Here is a 25,020-nt window from a genome sequence, read left to right as displayed (position 1 = left end):
CAACATGCCCCTTGTAGCATGGTGCTATGCTTTCAAGGGAAATGTTCAAAATAGCCAATAATTGATCATTAAAATGAGTAGCTTATGTTGTCTATTTTTAAATCAAAACTAAACAGAATGTTTCTACATGCAAGGCACTACATTTAGCCGTTTGGAATGGAAATCCATCAACCATATGAAGAAACTTGCACAGATACAGTTTGCTTCAGCTACAAACAGAAGGTTGTGCATTGAGAGTAGAAGCAGAGGGAGAAGTTGAGGGGTCAGGGGCGGATATATGGCAGGGCGAGCGGGGCGGCCGCCCCGGGCCCCGCGCTTCAAAAAGCCCCGCGCATGCGCCGTGGCAAAGGGGGGCCCCGCAAGATTATGCTGCCCTGGGCCCCGCAAAACGGTCATCTGCCCCTGTGAGGGGTGGAACTATTATAAATGTAAATGTTTACACTGTTTTGAAAATCATGGATTTTCCCCCCATTTCTGTTGTGTACATTCCCTTGCAGTGTTGGAAACCCAAGCACAGCAGCATTATGTTAGTGCATGGAAAATAAGAGGATAAATGAAACTGAATCAATCTAGTTTATTTGTCCAAGATAGGTGGTGAATGCAAAAGCAAATAAGTGTAACGAGTAAAAAATAAACTAGAAGTTAAAATATTACTAGGAACAGCATAGAATTTTCACTTAAAGCATATTTACTGTGATAATGTACCATTAAAATTGCTTTTTGGTAAATAAATGCGTCACCTATCCTTTTACAATAGCTTTTCACTTGCCTTTTCTTCCTCAGACTTTCAGCTGATATGCAAGATTATGGTTTAATTATTGATGGAGCAGCATTATCATTAATAATGAAACCCAGAGAAGATGGGAACTCTGGTAACTACAGAGAGCTCTTTCTTGAAATTTGCAGGAACTGTAGTGCAGTGTTATGCTGTCGAATGGCACCTTTGCAGAAAGCACAGGTTTGTGTTTCATGTTCAATTACTTAACTATACATCAATGTAAATTCTGAAAGTCACTATTATTTGTGGCATATTATGGTAATTTAAAATATTATCTTTCACTTTTCTGACTCATAAAATGGAAGCAAAAAAATTAAAAATTAGAAAAAGAATGAGAATTTCTGCTAGAAAGTAATTAGATAATGGCATATTAAAAGGACACCCTGTTGTGCCCTTGATTTTGATTTATATATATGATCAACTTTTATCGTCGATACATACTGGTAAATTAAACTTATTTAATGAACTAATTGGTTTATCTTCTATTCATACAGAATGATTCTATTGGAAGAATGAGTTACCTCTTTTATATTGTAGTATGTTTAGTTCCTGGTTTTTTAAAAAAATACACAAATGATATCCAGATGGAGTAGGTGCATGGTGTAAACTATTTAAAGTAGTTTCTGACTATTCTTTGCTCGTTCTATATTAGATGTAAAGTATTTTTTTTAACATTCCAGCAATAGTTCATTGATATTAACATAAATATATACATTTGCTGAAGTTATTTCCAAATTAAAAACAACTCTGTTGTACCTGGACTTCAGCTTGTAAACAATATTAATAACGCCAAAGGAGGAAACTTTAAGATGTTGATATTTTAAGACACAAAACACGAGAACATAAATATTTTGACTCCCCATATCTTTTATGCTCATGTATGGTACACCTGAACATTTTTAGTTTAATTAATATATTTGATCACTCTTCTTTTCATCCTGGGGAAGTTTTTATAAGTATTTTGTTTGAATAGACCATTTTTTAAAATTATAGTGCTTGCTAGTTGTAGTGGATGAATCTTGCTCCCATAGTAGTCTTCTGTATCTGGAAAGACATACAGGATTCTATTATCTTTTATCATTACTACATGACTCCATTTTTTTAATCCAAGTACAATATTCATTTTGCCACTCCATGAATAAATCATGAGATTTTTATTTAAGAAAACTATTCTCCTTAAGCAATAAGAAAAGAAAAGCAACTTTCCTGGTTGAGGAGGCATTTAAGAAAGTAAAAACTTTTTTTTTAAAACTTTTGGGTTTTACTGTAATTTACAGTCAGTAACTTGGGAGTTATTTTAATTAAAGCTTTCACAATTCATATTCAAAGTTTTCTCAAGCCAAAGAAAATCTGTGTTTATATGATAGTTGAATCAGTTAAAACTGTTTACTTCAACTTTCACAGAATTTCCTTTGTAAGCATTTTACTTACATTTAATTAACTGTACAACAAATGCCATCTCAACACAGTAACCAAAATGTAAATATGTCAGGGGAAGAGATTTTTAATGCTAATTCTTTTTCAGATTGTAAAATTAATTAAATTATCAAAGGAGCACCCTATCACATTAGCAATTGGTGATGGAGCAAATGATGTCAGTATGATTCTAGAAGCGCATGTTGGTATAGGTAAGTGTACTGTCTAGATTTTAAATTTAACAGAAACAACCTCTTAATTTTTTAAATTATATTTGTTGTTTCAAAAAAGATTACCCATTTTCTTAGACAATTTTATATGTTCCTAACTCTTGCTATAATTGCACAATGTATAGTGAAATCTGATAATATTTAGTTAACATCACAGCATGCCCTGGTATTTACTGGTATTCGTTTATATGCTTTAAATAATTCTTCAGCTTTCTGAACAGCTTCTAACAGATTCTTTCTTCTAGGAATCACTGGAAAAGAAGGTCGTCAAGCTGCAAGGAACAGTGACTATGCAATACCTAAATTTAAACATTTGAAAAAAATGTTGCTTGTTCATGGGCATTTTTATTACGTTAGGATATCAGAGCTTGTGCAATACTTCTTTTATAAGGTATGATGACATCATATAATCTGTGAATATGAAAACAAAATTAAGTATATGCAATAGGTACCCTCTACTGTAGAAAATACAGCAATTGCACAGAAAATTTATTGACTCCTAGATACAGTTCCCTAGGTGATTTGTTTTTGTTGTCAGACTGAGGAAGAGTGGCTTTAATTTATTCATTGTCTGATCTTTAATAAGCTTAAAAATAAAATTCTGATTTTTTCTTGAATCTTGATTTTCTTATTTCAGCAATTCCTGCCTCCTCCAACACCCATCTTCTAAGTTCCATATAAATCAAATCTGAGGAAGATTGTTTTAAAAATTAACATAATTCAAATTTAAAAATCAGTTTCTAAGTTCAGTTGACCAATATGGAAGGAAAAACCCATTTTACTGTTTATGTTCATACGGACTAGCCACAGTATAACTGAAACTAGTTTGCCTAAGTCCCAATGTTTATATTACCCTACATTTCTTCTTCTATATTTCTTGTACCCCCAGGTACCATTTCATTTCCCTCCAACTTGACAGAGTAGTTGCTATAATTTTTCTTTCAAAATTATGTTTCTGTCTGTGGTAATGTAAAATGATAATGTGAATGCCCTATTTCTATAAATCTATCACAGCCTTCTCTGTAGTCTGTGTTCAGTAAAATTAGTATTCTGTAGTATTCTAATATACAGTAAGTGATTAAATTAATGTATGATATATGTTGTTGATCATGGATCACTTGATAACTCTAATTTGTTTTCCAGAATGTCTGCTTCATTTTTCCTCAGTTTTTATATCAGTTCTTCTGTGGGTTTTCACAACAGGTTAGTCAGACATTTTAATTTTTCTGGTTATTGTAAAATCCTCTCTTTGGCCTTTTTCAAATAAAACTGTTGGGATGCAGTATGTTCTTACCAGACCAGGTAGGCTGAAAAAGCTATTAGTTTAGCTGACAGCTCTCTGTAAAGGCTATCACCTTTGGTTAGTGTGGCTTTAAAGAGCTCTCATGACTATTACTGAAATGAATTGGATGAATTATCAGAAAAGCCTCATTATTTTCTGAGTTGAAGATGTAATGGAAAACACAGAACCAAGAGTTAGGTATGGAAAGCAAAATCTCCATGAAAAATGTACAGTTTGATCTTCCCATCAATTTTTGCTCACAGAACACGAACAGAAGAAAATCTGAAAGGTGTAGATGTGAAAAACAGTTTGTCTTTGGAGTTAGGGGGGAAGTGCAGAAGGCAGTTAGCCTGCTCTGGGACTCTCCAGACATAGCAAGCCAATGTCTATACCATGAAAATCAGTGCTGGGAGAAGAGAAAATAAATTCACTGGTTTAGGAAAAAGGAACCTAATTCTCTAAAAGAAAAATATAAGGCATTCTTGAGGCGACAGTCCTATTTCTTCTAAGTTTTTTCTTTGCTCTTCTTTGGCTGTTCTCAGCTATCCAAGTTGTATTAAATGCTCCCTATCTCCCCTACCATGAAGTAAGGGAAATGAAAACAATTCAGAAACTTAGAAAAAGATCTGGTCTTCTAAGATTTACACAGTAAAGCTTCAACAAGTTTAAAAAAGTGAGTGTGAAACTATTTTTAATTTCAGGGAGGTACTGAATCCTATCTAGCATTTTGCAAAACACTGGCTAACACTAGATGTTAAATTATGTGTAGATGAAATTTGGCTGCAAAATTTGCCATTTGTTTTTATGAAAAATAACTGTACTTTTTTTTAAAAAGAGAGATGCCTTTGTAGTAAGACTTTTCAGTGCACATGTTTCAGGGCAGAGGCTGATCGTGAAGCAAATAGGTTTATTAATAATAAACAATATATTCTTCTGATAAGACCCAGAACAGGGAGAAGGGGAGAAAAACACTGGTTGTGTTGCCAAGGAGCCAATTTAATCCTCCTGCTCAAGCTATTCTGTGGAATTTGCTTTAGCTTAAATTTACTAGCTACGGCTCCAGTTGAGGGTGTCAGCTAAGGATTACTGGAATGTAGCAATATTCCAGCCATTACCCCTGAACTCTGCCCTCTGTTGGGTGGGTGAAAAGGGAGTGGAGTGGAGTGGAGCTGAGCTGACTATGGCAGACAGTGATTTTTCCCACCAGGAAAATCAGTTACCTAACTAGGGCAGCTTTACAGACCCTTTGTACAATTGTATCTTTGTGAGGGATCTACTGATGGCTGTTAGGTAAAATTTTGATTGACTTGTTTGCACAGAAGAGCCCGAGTGAAAATTGACTTCTGTCCTATTTCAAAAAAACAAGTCATCTAGGGATGTTATGTGAAATTGTCTTCACCTAAAGTGAATATGCTTCTGGTCGAGAGTTGTCCCTGTGGGTGCTCCGCTCAGGTCAAGGTGCATCCCAGCGCCTTTGATCAGAGATTTTCTCAGCAGTACTCTTCAGCTCTGCTCGCCTGAAGAGTTGTTAGTGTATAAATAGCACGCGCATGGTCCGGGCTCCTCAGTTCCTTCTTTAATGGCCCTGGCCAGAGACAGAGTACAGCACTTCCCACCTCTGCAACGTGGTTTCTTAGTTTATACGTAGTTACTTAGGTCCTTTGTTTCAGTTAACAGATTAGTTAGTATTTTGTTTCAGTTAACAAATTAGTTAGTATTTTTCTTATTCCTATTTTAAAAACAAACCAAAACAAATCTTCATTTGTTTCAACATGCCGGGCTCTTATGGTTTCAAGAGGCGTTCCTCAACAAAAGAAACTCAAAGTCCAGGGAAAGGCCTCCTTCCTCTGCTTCCCCAGTGTAGAACAATGCAGCATAGACTTTCAATTTCTTCTATATCAGCTGCTCTGTGGCTGAGCATTTTGGACTCTGCAGTTACCTGCAGAGTCCCAACCATGAATGGGCAGATGGTTCACAAAGTACTGAGCAAAGGGCTTTCAGTTGCCTCTCAGAATGCACCCAGGGTTCCTTCAGTGACCGCAGCGATTAGACTCGCAGCAGCCTCTTCAAACAGCAGGAGCGGCACTTCCCTTTTATCCTACCTCTCTGCTTCAGCCTTTGATGTTGCGGAGGCTGCCTGGCTGCTCGGCACTGCAGCAACAAACAGCTCCCACTCACAGGGCACTGACACACTCCTCAGATTCCATCTTGTCATCCCCACTTCACCTCAGCACTGCACCACAGTCCCACTCTGCACCGGAACATATACTGCAGTTGGGCTCTGATTAGCACCAGTTCCACAGTGCAACTGATCATCTCCTTCCCTGGATGGGGATTTTTCACCAGAGCCATAAACACAATACTGCCAGCACCCTCACGACACCTCCCCACCTATCAAGTGGGGAGGAATATGACTCAGAGAGCAAAGACCTTTCTCCCCCCTACTATACCCACCTGAAATGGGATCCATGCAGGCACAATACACCTGCTGTACAATAGTCATGGCATGCCCATCCCTGGATGGCACCACCTATACCATTCCCTGCTCATTGGCCATACTGGGGCAACTGAGAACACTACAGAGCGTGACATACTAACTGCCCCCCAACTCGGTAAGGATGTGATAGGGGAAATGAATAAGTGACTAACCAATGAGCCCCTCCCCACCATGCTGCTTTCTCTGTATCAGCCTCTGTATCAGAAGCAGCAGCACAGGGAGATCGGAGGCAGGAGGTTCCGTGGGAGCTGGTGCTTATGGGGAGCCAGCTTAAAAGCTATCATCTCAGACCTTTCGGTCCTGGAAATCATTCAGCCAGGGTATACCATCCCATTCACATCCCCACCTTCCAATCACCCCCACTCCCATCCCTCATCAGGGACCCTCTCACATGCTATTATTCCATTCAAAGGCACAATGCCTTATCCACAAAGCCATAGAACCAATAGCTACTCAACACTGGGGGAAGGGGTTCTATTCATGTTATTTCTTGATGGAAAAGAAATGGCCAGCCATGCTAGACCTCTGGGATTTGAAACGTCTATCCTTAAACCATTCCGAAGGACTCTGAAGCATTTTGTTTCCATTATGCCATGATTTCAGGGAAGCACCATCTCCAACCAGAGACTGTTTAAATGGATAGCTGACTACACATGCCTGCGCTACTAGCTCAACAAGTCCAGCATCTTGACTTCATCAGAGTGCATTCCACACATTCCATATCCACATTCACTGCTTCATACACAGTGTTCCCCATGTCGACATATGCAAGTCAGCCACACGGGCATCAAATCTTGCATTTGCACAACGCTACGGAGACTGCAGCTGACACTAGAATGTTTTGTTCGTAGCCTTCTGGCTTGATCCAAAGCCCCTATCATCCTGTCTTAAGGGACGCTGCTCACAGTCACTTGAGTGGACCACCCACAGGGACATCCCTCCCAAGAGAAGAACATGCATCTGATGAAGTGGGTCTTTGCCCACGAAAGCTTATGCTCCAACACTTCGGTTAGTCTATAAGGTGGCACAGGACTCCTCATCGCTTTTGCAGATTCAGACTAACATGGCTACCCCTCTGATAAGAGAAGAAGAGGTTATTCACCTGTGCAGTAACTGATGTTTGTCAAGATGAGTGTCCCCGTGGGTGCTCTGCTATCCACTTCCTTCTCTCTGCTTCGGCTATGACACTTTTCGGTTGTAGAGAAGAAACGAGGAGTCTAGACCGTGTGCATGCAATTTATAAACTGACAGCATGTTAGGCAGGCAGAGCATGTGCATGGCCCGGGGGGGAGGAGTACTGCTGAGAAAATCTCCGATCAAAGGCACTTTGACCTGAGTGGAGTACCCATAGGGATACTCATCTCGAAGAATGTCAATTACTGCACAGGTGAGTTACCTCTTCTTTTGTGGCTCTGAACAAGATGACACTCCCCTTAAATCAAGCATTCTATGATGTATTATATTTGAACTTATAACTAGTTAATGTAACTCTTTTTCCATCTGCAGCCTTTATATGATACTGCGTATCTAACACTGTACAATATCAGCTTCACCTCTCTTCCTATCCTCTTGTACAGTCTGATAGAACAACATGTCAGTATAGACATGCTCAAGAGAGAACCTTCGCTGTACAGGTAAAGGGAATCATTTACCACCAATGTTTGTCTGGTCATTTGTAGATAGTCTTTCTTTGAATGTGCCTTGAGCAATTCAGTACCTCCATTGTGCACAATACAAGAAGTGGAACATCCTCTAACAATTAGATTCACTGAACCTTGGATAGTACTTGGGAAGTATTTTGGAAATGACCAGATGTAGGGAGCATGCTTTTGAGCACATAGGACAGTACAGGTTGGACCTCTCTAGTATGGGACACTCGAGTTTTGCAACATCTATGGTCTGGCATCGTTGGGGACCCTGTGGGTGCTCCAGGGTTCGAGCACTCAAGGGGAAAAAACAATGCAGCAGGATCACAGATGTGGCTTGACCAGAGAGCCAGGTGAGATGGAAGTGGAGTCCAAGGGCTGAGGGCCAGAGCTGGGACAGAGAGCCAGCAGCAGATCCTGGCCAGGGCCAGGAGCAACAGGGTATTTATTTCACAGTGGGTAAACTCTTACATCCTAATGGCAATATCACATACTGGTATTAAAAACACACTCATGTTGATTATACTTTACAATTTAAAAGTATTTTTAAAATGCTTGTTTTGGAGAGTTACATTTTGTTTGGATTTTGAGAAGAGTGGACATTAGATCTACTATGAGCTATGATCTGCTGAACTTATTTTGTCAGACTGTAGCATAAAATTATCATTGGCCACATGATGCAATTGTAGCCATTTATAGTGATGTATTCCTTTAAATAAATTGGCTGTTAAAAGAATGGGGAAACTTACCCACAATGAGAAATAATTTCAGACAGGCCTAAGCCCAGTTTTTTTTAAAAGTATTTGTGTGAAAATTGATATGATCAGTGTTGAAAAGGAAGATAATATATAAGTGCTTTTGCTTCCAGCTACTGTTTATATCTATATACAGGCAGTCCCCCGGTCGGAACTGATCAGTTTCAACCGCGGCTGAATCTGGACGCCAGTTCTGACTTACATACAGATTCAACTTAAGAAACCCAGGCGTCCCCAAGTCAGCTGCTGCTGAAACTGATCAGCGGCTGATTCCAGGAAGCCTGGGGCAGAGCAACTCTGCCTCGGGCTTCCTGTAGTCAGCGCTGGTCAGTTTCAGCAGCGGCTGACTTGGGGACGCCTGGGGCAGAGCAGCTGGGGTGCTGCTGGGTTGCTCCAGTAGCGCGGCTCCTCGGCGCTACTGGAGCAACCCAGCAGCACCCCAGCTGCTCTGCCCCAGGCGTCCTGATTCAGCCGCTGATGAAACTGACCAGAGCGGCTGAATCAGGATGGCGGCTTTGCTCGGGTGTCCCTTGTCTCCTGGGGGGGTCCAGTGGCTTTGCTGGACCCCCCCAGCAGACCAGGGGGACAGGAGCAAAGCTGCCCTGGCTGCGGGAGTCCCGCTGCCTGGGCGGCTTTGCTCCGGGGCAAACGAGCAAAGCCGCCCAGGCAGCAGCTTTGCTCGGGTGTCCCTGGTCTGCTGGGGGGTCCAGCAGCTTTGCTGGACCCCCCCCAGCAGACCAGGGGGACAGGAGCAAAGCCATCCTGGGCGGCTTTGCTCGGGTGTCCCTGGTCTGCTGGGTCCAGCGGCTTTGCTGGACCCTCCCAGCAGACCAGGGATACCAGGAGAAGCTTTTCTCGCCCCGGAGGACACGGGTGGTGACCCGCCGCCCGTGAGCTCCGGGGCGAGAAAAGCCCCGTTCGTAAGTGCGGATCCGACATAAGTCCGATCCGCGTAAGTCGGGGACTGCCTGTAATTCACATTTTTCATTTCAGCTTTTCCTGACCCATTTTATGATAGGCCCTGTCCCAATTTTCCATGCATTGAAAATTAAACATGTACTATTCAGACACATATTTACTATGTAATATTTACTCTAAGCAAACAGTTTTATCCCTCAAACAATCAGTATAATTTTCTAAAGGAAGCATTCTATTAATACTCTTTATATTTTAAACTCGATTCTGGTAAGCACGACTCCACGTATTTTTTTAATATTCCATATTGTATAAAAAGTTTGTCTTGTGCTATTTTTGTTTACAAAAGAGCACTGCCTGGAAGAGAAAGCAGAGTCTCCAGAGACCTCTAGTGTTTCAATTAATTACTTATCTTTTTAGGTCATCATTGTACACAAGACTTTACAAAACTTGTACTTTGAACATGTCTCTTCCCTGAAAAGATTGAACTCTTAACATGGACTCGTAATAGTATTTACTATTGCAGTGGGAATTGGTAGAATTATAGTCAACAAACAATGGAGAAGGCTGAGCAAGAATAGATCTTATGGAGAGAGTTGAATGTGGAGCTAGCAGACACATTGCATGGGAAATGTTTAGTTGTTACAAATATGATCTTTAAATATTTCTCTTCCTTTAAGTGCTGATTCATGTCCACTCAATTTAGGTGTGTGTGTTTACCACATGTACTGATACCAGGCATTTTTTCCCTCAGCAGTATTCATAGGGGACTGTCTCTGGCACCTGCTGGAGTGGCACTTATATGTTACAGAATATAGGGTGCTGCCAGCTCCCATCACTCAATTCTTTTTTGCTGCCAGTGATGGTGCATGGAAATGTGCTGTTGCAGCTAACACTATTGCTTCTCATTGGACTGTGTTCTTCTAGTTAGTCTTGTAGTTAAGTTTCCCTCAATTGTTTATTCCCCATAGTACCTAGAGACATGTCCAGCCCATTGGGACTTTACCTTGGGAGCGGGCCTGCCTCCGTCCCTAGGTTTTAGGCCATGTGATCACTGCAGAAGGCCAAACTCATTAGCAAACCATAGTTGTTTATGGTGCTTGGGAGAAGGACACATCACAGATAAGTGTAGAATATCCTTCGGGATCAGGATAAAGAAGGGAAATATTTGGCTCTTCCAGCCCCCCACTCCCAGCTGGCACTGGAAGCTTCGGTGACGGGCATCCTACTGGCCTCAGGCAAGGTGGCTAAGCAGGCCGCTGTGCCATTAACAGTGGAGGGAGACCTTTCGGTTCAGGTGGCCTCCTTGTCATTGCTGGATGATGCCATTGTGGAAGGTCTCCCACTGGTCCCCCAAGACGATGCCAAAGTCGTCAAGAGCTTTTAAAGAGGATGGCTGCCAATCTGGGCATGTAGCCAAAGGATCTGGAGGAATCTATGGACTACCTCTTCCATGTTCTTTGCCTGATAGCTCCTGCTTGAGTTGCTTTGCCGTTGCATGAAGGGGTCACTAAACACACATGTCCTATGGCAGATGCTGTCCTTCCTTCCCCCAACCTCTAAAATGGCAGAACACAAGTACTTCATCTTTTCTAAGGAGCATGAGTATCTATCCATCAAGCTCTCAGTTCCCTAGTGGGGGAGGCAGTGAACAACTGGGAGCAACAGGATCACCCCTAAGAATAAAGACTCTAAGAAACTCGACTTGCTTCGGCAGAAGGTTTATTAGCGGTCTTTCTGGCTCACATGCTGACCCAGGACATCTGTATGGCTACTATGTGGTCATCAAAGCACATGTTCACAACCCACTATGCTGTCACTCAGCAGGCGAGAGATAATGCTTAGTTAGGTAGAGATGTATTGGGATCTGTCCATAAACTCCTACCCACTTGCATACGTACTGCTTAGAGTCACAAAGGCTACATCTACACTGGCATGATTTTGCACAAGAACTCTTTTGTGGAAAAGTTCTTGTGCAAAAACTCTTCCAGAAGAGAGCGTCTACACTGGCATGTGCCTTTGCGCAAGAGATGTGCTTTTGCACAAGAGCATCCATGCCAGTGTAGACGCTCTCTTGGACAAGAAAGCTCTGATGGCCGTTTTAACCATAGGGCTTTCTTGCGCAAGAAATTCATGTTGTCTGTCTACACTGGCCTCTTGTGCAAGAACAGTTGTGCAAGAGGGCTTACTCCTGAGCGGGAGCATCATAGTTCTAGCGCAAGAATCACTGATTTCATACATTAGAACATCAGTGTTCTTGCGCAAGAAAAGAGGAGACTAAGACGGGTATGATAAAGGTCTATAAAATCTTGACAGGTATGGAGAAAAGGAATAAGGAAAAGTTATTTATTGGGTCACCAGATGAAATTAGTAGGTAGTAGGTTTAAAACAAACAAAAGAAAGTTTTTCTTCACGCAGCACACAGTCAACCTGTGGAACTCCTTGCCAAAGGAGGTTGTGAAGACCAGGACTTTAACAGGGTTCAAGAAAAAACTACATAAATTCATTAAAGTTAGGTTCATCAATGCTTATTAGCAAAAATGGGTAGGAATGGTGTCCCTAGCCTCTGCTTGTCAGGGGCTGGAAATGGATGACAGGAGAGGGATCACTTGATGATTACTTGTATTTGTTCACTCCCTCTGGGGCATCTGGCATTGGCCACTGTTGGAAGACAGGATACTGGGCTAGATGGACCTTTGGTCTGACCCAGTGTGGCTGTTATGTTCTTATGAGCAATGCTTCTCAAAGAACACCACTTATGGACACAGGTAACCAGTTTTTCTCACAGAATAATTTGCTGACTTCATATTTCTTGAACCTTTTTAACATGCCAATCTGAGTGCATATGTCTTGTTTTATTCAGGGATATCGCCAAAAATGCTCTTCTGCGTTGGCGTGTATTTATTTATTGGACGTTCCTGGGACTGTTTGATGCTGTGGTATTTTTCTTTGGTGCCTATTTCTTGTTTGATAACACAACTGTGGCCAGCAATGGACAGGTTAGTATTTAATTGGATCAAAGCAGACTTGGGAAATTGTAACAGTTAAAAATCCCAAATGTTCAATTATCATTTATGTAGGCTTAATTCATTTAAAAATAGCCAACTATTGTCATAATGTTTCTGTGGAGAGAACTGTTTTATGGATGGCAGTGAGATAGGAATGATCCATAACACTGTTGAACAAAAACAGAATTATATTGCTAAAATACCATGTACAGTAATCAGCATGTGGCTGCATGCTCCTTTGGGGGAGAGGAGAGTTTATAGGCTACACTCCACATATCCAGTAAGAATTTACATTTTAACTTTGATATTTCAAAATTAACATCTCCTTCATCAGTAGCTTGAAAATTTGAGTAATTGCATTCATGTATGCAAATTTATCCTGGGTAGCCCTGTGATGGGCAACATTCAAGAGCCTAAATAGAACAAATGTTCAGCATTTATATATTTTACATATAGTTATTTAAGATATTCTATTTCTACCTACCATACAGTAACATGAATATACATTATAAGGACCTTTTGCATTTTAGTTATTTATACATTAACATTTTTGGTCTGTTTTGTTTGTGTCTTGCTTTTTTTTTTTTCTTTTTGCTACTTGCTTCTCTTCCTATCCTCAGCTAATGACAGCCAACACTCATATGGTAAGATTACTGCGGTGTTGTCATGATGTGCTTTTCCTCTTTCCCTGTTCTTGAACTAAAGAACAGTTAAAATATTTCCTGCAAATATTTTCATGATTTCTTTCCTTTATAGAAATATTAGCAGTTCTGCCATTTTAATTTATTTAAAAATTATTAAATACTGGGGAGTTGTATTAGACCATATTTTTTAAAATATTCATTTTCTGTTTTCTTTTGCATTTTGTTGTTTTCATCCGTGCTTTCACTCAGTTGTTTTATTTTACTGAAAATTTCTGTTCTAAGCAAATAACTGATTCCACAACTTCAGAAAAGATTAATCGAATGACAGAATACAACAGTTTAATTTTTTACCTAATTTTAAGTGTAACACGTCTCTTTAGAAATGTCAGATTCACTAGAGAATAATATTCAAGTAGAATGGATATTATTGCATCATTAAAAAGGAAACCACTGTATATAAGGGGAAAAATAAATCTTCTGTTTAAGTTTGCCTGTAAATTTAAAGACTTGTCTTTGAGCAGTCTAGTATGCAACAGTAGTTTTCAGAGACGTAGTGTTAGTCTTAGCAAAAACAGCAAGATGTCTGGTAGCACTTTAACAAACTTATGGTATTATGTTTCTCTTGTGATTATGTTCTTACTCTCATAGCCTCTTGTTGCCAGGTGCATAGATTCAGAGTCTGTCTTGAATCTTTTAGTTCAGTCTTGTTGTGCAGATGAAACCAGATGTCAGAATTTAAGGGAAGTTCAGCTCCTCTTCAAATTCTGACCTTTTATTTCACTGTTAAGCGTGGATTTTGGGTGTCTGAAAATCTTGGCTGTCAAAGATAAGTCATCAACTGAAATGTCAACATCAACCTAGACTCAATGATTAAGTGTCCAGTATGAGTTCAGTGCTTCACAAAGCAAGCTTTGAATGGCTTACAACATCCATTTAGTATTCACAACAAGTGAAAGTCTAAAGAAGTGAAGGGGGAGAGGAGAGACAAGTGTGAAAATATCATAAAGTTACATTAGATGGTTGACCATGGTTTCCAAGTCATTAAAATGGACAACTTTTAAGCTACTGAATCAAGAGGGCATGCTTGTTTTTCAGCTTTTCACCCCAAATCTCCACCATCACCAAGGCTAGTAAAAATGTGAGACAAGCTAATGCCCTGTACAGTGGTAAAAAACTCCAGTGTGACAGGCCACAGTATGGTATGGCATTCAGCTTAAAAATAAATCACAAATGCAAAGCCCCTAACTTTATTTAGAAATCTTATTGACAGTCCACTACAGTCTCTAAAGTAATATACTGTTCGAATTTTGCATGTCCTTTATCACCCAAAGTGTTTCATTTCTTTTGGGTGGCCCATAGCAATCAACTGACAAGCAAAGTTCAGGTGTCCAAAATCTGTCAATAATAATAGTAGTCAATTTACAACAGTGATGTCTAGCTGCCCCAGTTGAATTGGGGACACCGTTGGGTTAGGCACTGTACAAACATATAGTAAGAGATGTTTCCCAAAGAGGGACAACTACTCCAGGGCTCAACAGAGACCAAGGCTCTGAGCTGTTGCTACTACAGCAGCCAGCAGCATCTGCAGCACTGAGCCCTTAAAATGGCCACTGAATTAACTTAAGCTAAATGAGAAATCAGCACTGTGGGATGTGATATATGGTTGAAGGTGTCCTAACGGAGATTCAGAATTTGATATTGGTATGATGAAGTTTGAATTGTAGTCTTTGTAAAATGAGTTTATGGTGTCGATCCATTTTCTTGTGGAGCAGGGTCCACATCACAGAAAGTACTAGCACAGATGAAACTGAGGCATCCCATCTGGGAGGCTGACTAAAGATACAAAGTAGGGATGTAAATACCTGTTTAAAAAGTTAACTGGTTAAATGACATAATTTAATTGTTTAACTGGGGTAAGAACAGGAACGGGGCTTTTCCAGCCCTCTCAATGGGGGCCCTGCCAGCCAGGGTCCCACTGTGCCACGGGGGCTGCTCCAGTCGCTGGGGTCCAGCTGGCCAGGCTGCAGGAAGCCGCCACTACCTCCATTGTCGCTGGAGGTAGGTAGTGGGGCTTCTTGGGGGTGGAGGTAAATGGGGGGCCCGGAACGCCTTGCGGTCAACTGGTCAAGGCCTCGTGATTGACCAGTCGATCATGATCAAAGGGTTGGTGACCACAGAAATAGATTATTTCAAAATTGAGAGCATCTACACAGCACTTGTTTTGAAATAGAGCACTCTTCCTCTGACTTCCCTTCCTCCTCGTACAATGAGGGTTACAGGAGTTGGAGTAAGAAGTCCTCCAGTTGACAGTATTTCGACATTATTTCAAAATAACTACCTGCTGTGTAGACGCTGACTAAGTTATTTTGAAATAATGTTGCTGTGTAGATGCACCTTCATTAGATGTCTTAACTTTATACTAAATCAAAGTTTATTTAAGTAAAACTTAATCTGTTATAAACACTAGCATATGGAAAATATGAATGACACTTCTGTGTCTTTTTTAATAAGGCAAAAGTCATATTTATCAATTGCAACTTAATTCTACCTTTGTATAAAATAGCACGTTTTCATAAATCTTGGAAATGGAATGAAGTGGAAAGAAATGGAAGCTCATTTAATCTTTGCATGTCTGCCCAGCAGCCTCTGGTGCAGCATGCTGGAAGTCTACTGCCACTACATTTGAATAAGAAAATTCAGCTCAGCTCATCTACTCCTGAGCGGCAGGCATGCTCTCTCTTACTGAGTAAGCAGCAGCTGCTCCCTCATGTTTTGTCTGTGTTCATCTCTTAGGACCATCTTCACATCATTTTTCATTTATTTCTCAATTCTCTTTTCAGTGCCACAGTTTTTAAAATAGATATATTTGTGGGTGTTAAAAGGAATCTTAAGCTATTCATATTATATGCCACATAAAGCACGTGAATTTAGGGTAGCTCAGACAATTTTATTTCAAGGTGCATGTAATAAGGAATAAAAGGGGGGAAATCAATTATCGGTTACTCAAAGGCATTTACAAAAATCAGTAAATTTTATACATATCTAATTTTCTACTATGCATATCGCATTCTTACTTGTCCTGTTACCAACCTGATGCATTCACCATGAAGACATGTGATTCCAAGAACTGATGCGAAGTGTGGTTAGAAAGAAGATGCCTGTTGAGGAGACTAAAGATATCATCAGAGTTCTCAAGGAAAATAGTACAATGACACACTTAACTGTGCTACAGTTTTTCTTTATACAAACTAGCAATGAGCTTTGGACACACTGTTCTGATTATATGAATTCTGCTGGTGTTCCATCTGAATATGTGCATGCAAGCAAAATAAATGTATACCCAAAATAGTTCTAAATAGATTGTGATACAAGGAAGTACCTTACTTCTAATCAATTTGAACCCTTTTTTATAGATGTTTGGAAACTGGACCTTTGGAACACTGGTGTTTACTGTGCTAGTATTTACAGTTACATTGAAGGTGAGATATTCCATATTAATATTTCCTCCACTGAGACTTTCAGGATCCCTATCAATAGCTCCAGTTGTTCCTTATCCTGTTTACTAAAATCTACTCTCCCCACATAATATTTTGACTATAGTCCTGCATATGGAGAATTAGTCATGGTTTCCTTTGGTGCTTTTCGATGCTGCTCGTGTCTAGAGCTGTTGGCATGTGAAGCTATGAAAAACTTTGTAAGTTGTTTGAATCTGTGCAGAGTTATTGGCAGCTCAAGAATGAAGGATTTAACTGGAGTCCCAAAATTGGATCCTGACATATCACATTGTTATCAATATACTGCCAGATAGATCCTGTTTGTGGTTTGTTGTGGAAGTGCAGCTTTTTAGCTTGGTTTGGTGGTGTATCCCTTTTCAGATGCCCTGTCAACGTTGGTTTATGTTTAAATATAGAGATGTCTTAAATATTATATGTAATGAAATGGAAATTTCAGTGAAGAAGAGCACATATGCTTATATTTCGCTTGGTTTTCTTCTACCTGACTTTTTAGTGGGGATATTTAAAATAGCTGATTTTACTGAGTTCATTGGTGGAGTACTTTCTTATTTTCACTGTCAAAAGCGAGAAGCATTGGGAGTTCATGACGTACATATCTATCATCCAATAAATAAATTAAATTATTTTTTAAATTGTTAAATTAAAAAATAAAACATCACTAAGGAGCATCACTATGTACTTATTGTTAACAATAAGGAGGAAGAGAATTCTTTTCATGGTTGAGGCAGTTTATAATTTCTGATTTTCAGTAATTATATACACAGATTTTTAACTGATGTAAACTTGGGCACTTATTGCAAAATTGTAAAGAGGAAGAAGAGGGAGGAAGGTGAAACAGTTGTTTGAAACTGTGTTAATAATATCTCATTGTTACAATTTCCTAATGAATAGTCAAGAATTTTTTATGACATGTACTAGATCTCAATACAGAATTCAAAGTTTAGTGTTTTGGCATAGGAACTTTCTTAACTGTGGTAGAAATAGAAAGGTATTCTTGTTCACGAAAATTATGCATAGAGTTCTCATATTCTTTAAATAGTTCACTGACTTTCTTTGTACTTCCTCTCCCATTGAGTGTTTTACCACTTCTAAATAACAATATAAACACCAAGATGACCTGTTTTCTTTCAGCTTGCACTAGATACACACTACTGGACATGGATAAACCACTTTGTGATCTGGGGATCGCTGTTATTCTACATTATCTTTTCCCTCCTCTGGGGAGGAATTATCTGGTAGGAACCTCTGTGAATTGTATTACAAATGTAATTTTCAGAAACATAAAACAAAGTTTACATATTCAACTGTATTTTTTTCAGATAAAATTCATTTCAGCTTTTCTATGCACAATAATTTATGGTACCAGTTAACAACTTAAACCAAGTCAATCACGGCAATTAATTAACATTTCACTTTTCTTTAGGTTGATAACTAGTAAAATGCTCTTAAAGACTAAAAGAGGAATAGCACTCGAGCTAAGTCAGTAAACACCCAAACTTCTGGTTGTTCTGTTGTTTTAAGAAACCAAAATCTCTATTTTTAATAAAAGCTTAAGTATATATTAAAGAGGTGCCCTATTGTGCTAATAAACATGCTGCAGAAAATAAGTTCATGTTAAAAAGTAAGGCATTCTGTTCAATTTCAGGTGTTTGTTATGAAAGCTAAATATTCCTTCTATTCACCAGATGTGAATAACATTTCAATACATGTTTTTCCTTTCCTTCTTTTCTTAAAATAAAAAAGATTGCAGAATTTGTGTGCCACCTGCTGCTATTTTTATTACCTTACTTTTGTATTTTTGTGAATATACTCTGGAAAGGTTTAATATCTATGACTAGCAAGAAAAATGGAAAGGAAAACTCATGCTGCAAAATTATTCTTATACTTTATTATTTTTTTCTTCTTAGTTAATATAAAATGGATGTAAACAGGAGACATTGTAAAAAGACTTATTTGGTTTTGTGTATTACCTGCAAACAGAGTAGAAAGGCGTATGGCTGTAGATTAAATCAGGGCTCTCAAACTCACTGTCACCCATGACTGGAGCATTTTCACAATCTAGCTCAGGAGTCCTGGCAGCTGGGGAGGGGACGTGTCCGTCTCCCAAACACGTGTCCGTCTCCCAAACACTGCCCTGCTCTTTTGCCTCCCAGTGCACCCAATCCCTGAGGAATGTGGCTTTGAGGATTACAGGGAATGTCTGGAGGGGAGTTGCAGCAGTGATCAGACCCCTCTCTGCTAATCCCCGAGGCTGTGCCTCTCAGAGGATGGAGTGCATTGGGGGGAGAGGTCAGGCTGGTGGTAGGAAGGGGCTGGGCTAGGAGAATGGTTATGGACATAAACATGCTGCTGGGATTCCTGGGCCAGATTGCAAAATTGCTCTGGCCATAGATGGCCTTCCGGGCTGTAAATTTGAGCCCTCTGGATTAAATATGTATTTTTAAAATAGATATAAATTGGATCTCCCTAATCTGGCATGCTCGGGACTTGACTGATGTTGAACCACGGGAGGTCAATATTAGTTAGCAGCATTATCAACATCTCCACTGCTTACTGGGCTCTTAAAGACATTTGGGGAAAATTAGAGCTAAATAAAAGGACAGAACACTGAGAGCCAGGACTGGTAGCTGTAAACAAACTTTATGGGACTGTGGGAAACTTGGTGACACCCATAAGTAGACATCTGGCAAACTAAATTCATGTCAGATCACAGATGTTGCCTGCCTAGAGAGTTTCAGTCTGTATTAAATGGGCTGTTTTATCTACATTTTAAATTTTATCATGACATTCGTTTTATATAACTGAAAAATAACTACCAACTTAATTATTAAAACTTGTGAGGAAAATAAACATACATGTTATAAATATTTTCATTGTCCACCCATATAGTTCCCATGGGATTGCTGTTCCCCATAAAATGATACGCAATCATAATGTTTATGATTCTAAAGAATGGTAGAAGGGATAACAGGAAAATAGAGACAATGGATTTCAGAAAAGTAGACTTTAGCGAACTCAAAGCTGGTTGGTAAAGTTCCATGGGAAGCAAGACTAAGAGGAAAAATAATTGAAGGCAATGGACAGTTTTTCAAAGGGACATTATCAAGGGCCCAAAAGCAAACTATTCTACTGTGTAGGAAAGATAGGAACAATGGCAAGAGATCACTTTGGTTTAACCAGGAGATCTTAAATGATCTAAAAATCAAAAAGGGAGTCTCATAAAAAGTGGAAACTAAGTCAAAGTACAAAGGATGAATATAAGCAAGTAACTCAAGTACATCAGGGCTTAGTCTAGCCAGATACATACAGGATAACAAGAAAACATTCTACAAATATATTAAAGCAAGAGGAAGACCAAGGACAGAGTACGCCCTTTGCTCAGTGAAGAGGGAGAAACAATAACAGGAAATCTGGAAATGGCAGAGGTGCTTTACAACTTGTTTCAGTTTTCACTAAGAGGGTTGATGGTGACAGGATGCCCAACATAGTGAATTCTAGTGGAAATGAAGTTGGTTTAGAAGTTAAAAATTACTTAGAGAAGTTAAATGTCTTCAGGTCACTAGGGCCTGATAAAATGCATCCTAAAATACTCAAGGAGCTGATAGAGAAGATATCTGAGCATTTAGCTATCATCTTAAAAATCATGGAAGTTAGGAAAGATTCCAGAAGACTGGAAAGGGGGCAAATATAGTGTCCATCTATTTAAAAAAAGGAAGTAAGAACAACCCAGGAAACCCAGTCAGTCTAATTTCTGTGCCAGAGAAGATAATGGAGGAAGTAATTAAGTAATTCATCTGCAAACATCTGGAAGATAAGAAGATGATAGGTAACAGCCACCATGGATTTATAGAGAACAAATCATGTCAAACCAATCTGATAGCTTTCTTTGATAGGATAACAAGTCTTGTGGATTACGGAGAAGTGGTGGATGTGGTATACCTAGACTTAAGTAAGGCATTTGACACAGTCTCGCATGACCTTATTAATAAACTAGGGAAATACAACCTAGATAGTGCTGTTATATGGTGGGTGCATAACTGGCTGGATATCCGTTCTCAGACTAGTTATTAATGGTTCACAATCATGCTGGAAGGGCATAACAAGGGATTTCCCAGGGGTTTGTTTTGGGACTGGTTCAGTTTAATAACTTCATCAACAATTTAGATAATGGCAAAGAGAGTATGCTTATTAAGTTTGCAGATGATACCGAGATGGGAGGGGTTGCAAGTGCTGTGGAGGATAGGATCAAAGTTCAAAATGATCTGGACAAACTGGAGAAATGGTCTGAGGTAAATAAGATGAAGTTTAATAAGGACAAATGCAGAGTACTCCACTTAAGAAAAAACAATGACTTTCATATATACAGAATGGGAAGTGATTGTCTAGGAAGGAGTACCGGTGAAAGGGATGTAGGGATCATAGTGGACCATATGTTAAATATGAGTCAACAATGTGACACTGTCGTAAAAAAAGCAAACATGATTCTGGGATGCATTAACAAGAGTGTTGTCAGCAAGACATGAGAAGTCATTTCTTCCACTCTACTCTGCACTGATTAGGCCTCAGTTGGAATACTGTGTCCAGTTCTGGGCACCACATTTCAAGTAAGATGTGTCAAAAACTGGAGACAGTCCAAAGAAGAGCAACAAAAATTATTAAAAAGGCCTGGAAAACATGACCTGTGAGGAAAGACTGATAGAATTGGGCTTGTGTAGTTTAGAAAAGAGAAGACTGAGAGGGAACATGATAGTGGTTTTCAAATATCTAAAAAGGTGTTACACGGAAGAGGGAGAAAAATTGTTCTCCTGACCTTTGATGATTGGACAAGAAGTAATGGGCTTAAACAACAAGGAGTTTTATGTTGGACATTTGGAAAAACTTCCTATCAGGGTGGTTAAACACTGGAATAAATTGCCTAGGGAGACTGTGGAATTGCCATCGCTGGAGATATTTAAGAGCAGGTTAAATAGACATTTATCAGGGATGATCTAGACAGTGCTTGGTCCTGCCATGAGGGCAGGGAACTGGACTTGATGATCTTTCAAGGTCCCTTCCAGTTCTAGTGTTCTATGATTCTGTAAACTTTTGACTAACTCATAGGTTGTGTCATTTATCTAACACATGAACATTCTGATGCCGTTATTCTTTTGGTGTCTCAACTAAGTGAGTCAGCTGATTCCCCTTGGCAATCTGTAAATGGAGAGGGGGACTGTGGCTAGCTTGCATCTTGCATAACAGTTTGGGAACAGGAAGGGAGGTCTGCTTCCCTCTCCCTCAGGTCAGAAAGAATCTTCTAGGAAGCAGCCTGTCCACTTACATTTCTGCAAGAGATGCACTCAAGGCTCCTATTGGCTGGGTTCCTACCTTTTGAATTGGATCTGTGACTAAGGTTCTCCATGTTAATAACCTGGATGTAAGAATAGACAGCATACTGATCAAATTTGCAGATGATGCAATACTGTGATTGGGGTTGCCAACACATCAGAGGATAAAGCTAAAATTCAGAGGAATTTTGATTAAATTGAAGAATGAGGCAATAGAGGACAAAATTAAATTAAAAAAGATAACTATAAGATGCTGCACTGAGGACAGAAAAAACAAATGTGGACGAGGGCATTGTTGGCTTGGCAGCAGCACTCCTGAAAGGGAATGAGGTGTAGTAGTTAATGATAATCTCAACATGAGTCAGAAATGTGATTCTGTTGCAAAAAAAAGCAAATCAATTTTCGGTTGTATTAACAGAGTTATAGCAAGTCACAGGCAACTAGACTTCAGTTGGACTACTGTGTCCAGTTTTGGTCACCAATGTGTAGAAGTGGTGTAGAGAAACAGTAAAGGATCTAGAGACGAGCAACAAAGACTATCAAAGGGAATGCAAGACATATGAGCAAAGGCTGAAGGAAATGGGTATATTTCTGTTTGGAAAAGAGGCGATTAAGGGGGATATGATAACAGTTGAAATACTGAGAAGGCTGCCATAAAAGAGATGGAGAAAAGCTGTTCTCTCTTGCCACAGAGGGAAGGAGAAGTAGTAATGGGTTCAAACTACAGCATACCAGATTTAGAATAAATCTATGGAGAAGCTTCCTAACTGTAAGAACAGTAGGGTTATGTCTAGACTACATGGCTCCGTCAACGGAGCCATGTAGATGAGTTTACTAAACATAGGGAAATGAAGCAGCGATTTAAAAAATCGCACTTCATTTATATCAAAATGGCCACCATGCTGTGCCAACGATCAGCTGATCAGCACAGCGGGGAAGTCTAGATGTGCTGCGGTCGACAAGGGAAGCCTTTGTCAACCGCTCCGGTATGCCTCGTGAAAACAAGTAGTAGAGACAGTAAGTGTTCTGAGGAGCTGGACAAGGAAATATGTAGAATCTGAGGGTGCAGAAGGCGTGAGATGAGGCAGCAGGCAGACTGAGAAGGAATTCAGGGCAATGTGACATCAGAGGCAGAATGTGATGAGTAGAAGACAGAGAAGAAAGAGGTAAAATCTGGGCTGGAGGTGAATGTAGGGAATGGAAAGGGTGCAGGCACATACAGAGAAAATGAGAATGAGGCTGTTGCCTATTCAGTCAAAGAAGGGAGGGAGATAGAAAGGTGAGTTCCTCATGCACCATCAGATAGACGAGGGAAGTGGAGCTCCTTCCAACTGGTGAACAGGAAGGCTGCTTTCTTGTGAGTATATTTAAGGTTTGAATTTTGAGATAACATACAAGTGGAGGAGAGGTTTTCTTCCCCTGAGTGTGAAAAAAATCAAAAGGCATGTGAAAATACGTTTTTTTTTCCTCTCCTAATGTTGAAACATATCACAAGTGAGGTGTTTGGGGGACATTAGGAGCCTGACTCATGTTTCTGAACATTTGGAATTGGCAATATTGAGGATGAGTCAATAACTTTTGGAGGAGGAAGGGAGACCTGTTGAGTATCCCCGACCAGGCTGAAATCTATTCTTCGGTTAATGTGGGAGGAAGAAGTTAGGCTGAAATACTGTACCAAACTATAGTGGTTTTGACATGAAGACAGGCAAAGGTGGCCATTTGAACTAAACTTGTCTGAGTTTTCTGGTTTGTTTGAATGTGAAATACAAAATGAAACTCCAGTGGGTGAACTCCTACAAACTGAAAAGTGAACTCTGTGCAAACTGGAAATGGTTGCATATCACACAAAACTCCACTATTCCAGTTTTTATATTTAACACTGCTTGGTTTTTTCTTATAGGTTCCCTGGAGGTTTAATTTCTTTTTTCTTTTTTCCACTAGGCCTTTTCTCAATTATCAGAGGATGTACTATGTTTTCATGCAGATGTTGTCTAGTGGTCCTGCATGGCTTGGTATAATTTTACTGATAACTGTCAGCCTTCTTCCAGATGTACTCAAAAAGGTTTTATGCAGACAGTTGTGGCCCACAGCAACAGAAAGAACCCAGGTAAAAATATCTTTCCGTATATTTAGCAAAATTTGCTAGGAATCCTTAAAAGTTAGAGCCCCCTAGAAATTTAGAAGCAATAAATGGAGGGAACAGAAATCATGTTTATGTTTAGAGAAAAGTTTGTGTTAGTCATTTTCTGCACTGTTTAAATTTCACTGAGAGCTTTGTTTGATCAATTTTCATGAATTATAAGACTGTTGAGAATTAGTTGATGGTACTGTTCCAGGCTGTTCATTAAAATTATTTTAAGATCATGTAAAGACATTGTCTAAGCACAAATTAAAACCAACAGCAGTAAGGCAAGTTTTTTATTCAATCCAGAGTTAACCCTGCAAAAGCTGTTAGCTCTTTTAATCTATAGTTGAGCTTATCTTTATTTTTGCTTCTTTCAGTACTCCTTCTAGAATTTTTAATCATATGTATGAGATATATATATTCACAATATCTAAAACTACAAACACACTAGCATACACTGTAACAAATCATTGAAAAATAAGAGTTTCATATCTCTACTTTCCCCATTCTTTTGATCAGCCAACAAGATAAACTACTATATAATGAATCTTCAGGAGGTAGCCAAGTTAGTCTGTACAGGATAAACTTAAAAAACAACAAATGGTCTGGTAGCACTTTATAGACTAACCAAACATATAGATGGTATCATGAGCTTTTGTGGGCACAGCCCACTTCTTCAGATGACTGGAGAAAGCTCATGATACCATCTACATGTTTTGTTGGTCTATAAAGAGCTACCAGACCATCTGTTGTTTTTTAAGTTTATACTATATAATACTAGTGCAAAATTCCATTACGGGAATAAGAACAAAGCCAAACTCTGGTGGTTTGGATGGTAGATCACATTGCTATGGCTCAGTGCCATCAGAGTAGTTCCAACCTTAA

The 25,020-nt window shown here is 39.5% G+C and overlaps 1 protein-coding gene and 1 long non-coding RNA gene across 8 annotated transcripts in view; one reads left to right on the top strand and one right to left on the bottom strand.

Annotated features, from left to right (window-relative positions):
- ATP11A (ATPase phospholipid transporting 11A) overlaps window positions 1-25,020 on the top strand; it is a 235,335-nt gene that overhangs the window by 200,352 nt on the left and 9,963 nt on the right. For all 6 annotated transcript variants that reach the window (XM_006138951.3, XM_025179410.2, XM_025179411.2 and 3 more), the window contains exons 20-28: window positions 784-958; window positions 2,304-2,406; window positions 2,670-2,815; window positions 3,568-3,627; window positions 7,710-7,837; window positions 12,383-12,518; window positions 16,585-16,650; window positions 17,818-17,921; window positions 23,952-24,117. In XM_006138951.3, coding sequence (XP_006139013.2) covers window positions 784-958; window positions 2,304-2,406; window positions 2,670-2,815; window positions 3,568-3,627; window positions 7,710-7,837; window positions 12,383-12,518; window positions 16,585-16,650; window positions 17,818-17,921; window positions 23,952-24,117 — 1,084 coding nt within the window. The remainder of the gene's footprint in view (window positions 1-783; window positions 959-2,303; window positions 2,407-2,669; window positions 2,816-3,567; window positions 3,628-7,709; window positions 7,838-12,382; window positions 12,519-16,584; window positions 16,651-17,817; window positions 17,922-23,951; window positions 24,118-25,020) is intronic.
- LOC142826461 (uncharacterized) overlaps window positions 1,697-25,020 on the bottom strand; it is a 45,686-nt gene continuing 22,362 nt past the window's right edge. The window contains exons 3-4 of one of the 2 annotated variants that reach the window (XR_012900596.1): window positions 16,262-16,329; window positions 1,697-1,822 (exon numbers count right to left, since the gene is read on the bottom strand). This is a non-coding gene — a long non-coding RNA (uncharacterized LOC142826461). Of the gene's footprint in view, window positions 1,823-16,133; window positions 16,330-25,020 lie in introns of those variants that run through there. The other variant, XR_012900595.1, reaches the window with a different exon arrangement.

This window comes from Pelodiscus sinensis, chromosome 1, assembly GCF_049634645.1.
Source record: "Pelodiscus sinensis isolate JC-2024 chromosome 1, ASM4963464v1, whole genome shotgun sequence".
Lineage (NCBI taxonomy): Eukaryota > Metazoa > Chordata > Testudines > Trionychidae > Pelodiscus > Pelodiscus sinensis.
Note: the sequence above shows the minus strand (reverse complement) of the source record. Positions and strands in the feature narration are given on the sequence as shown.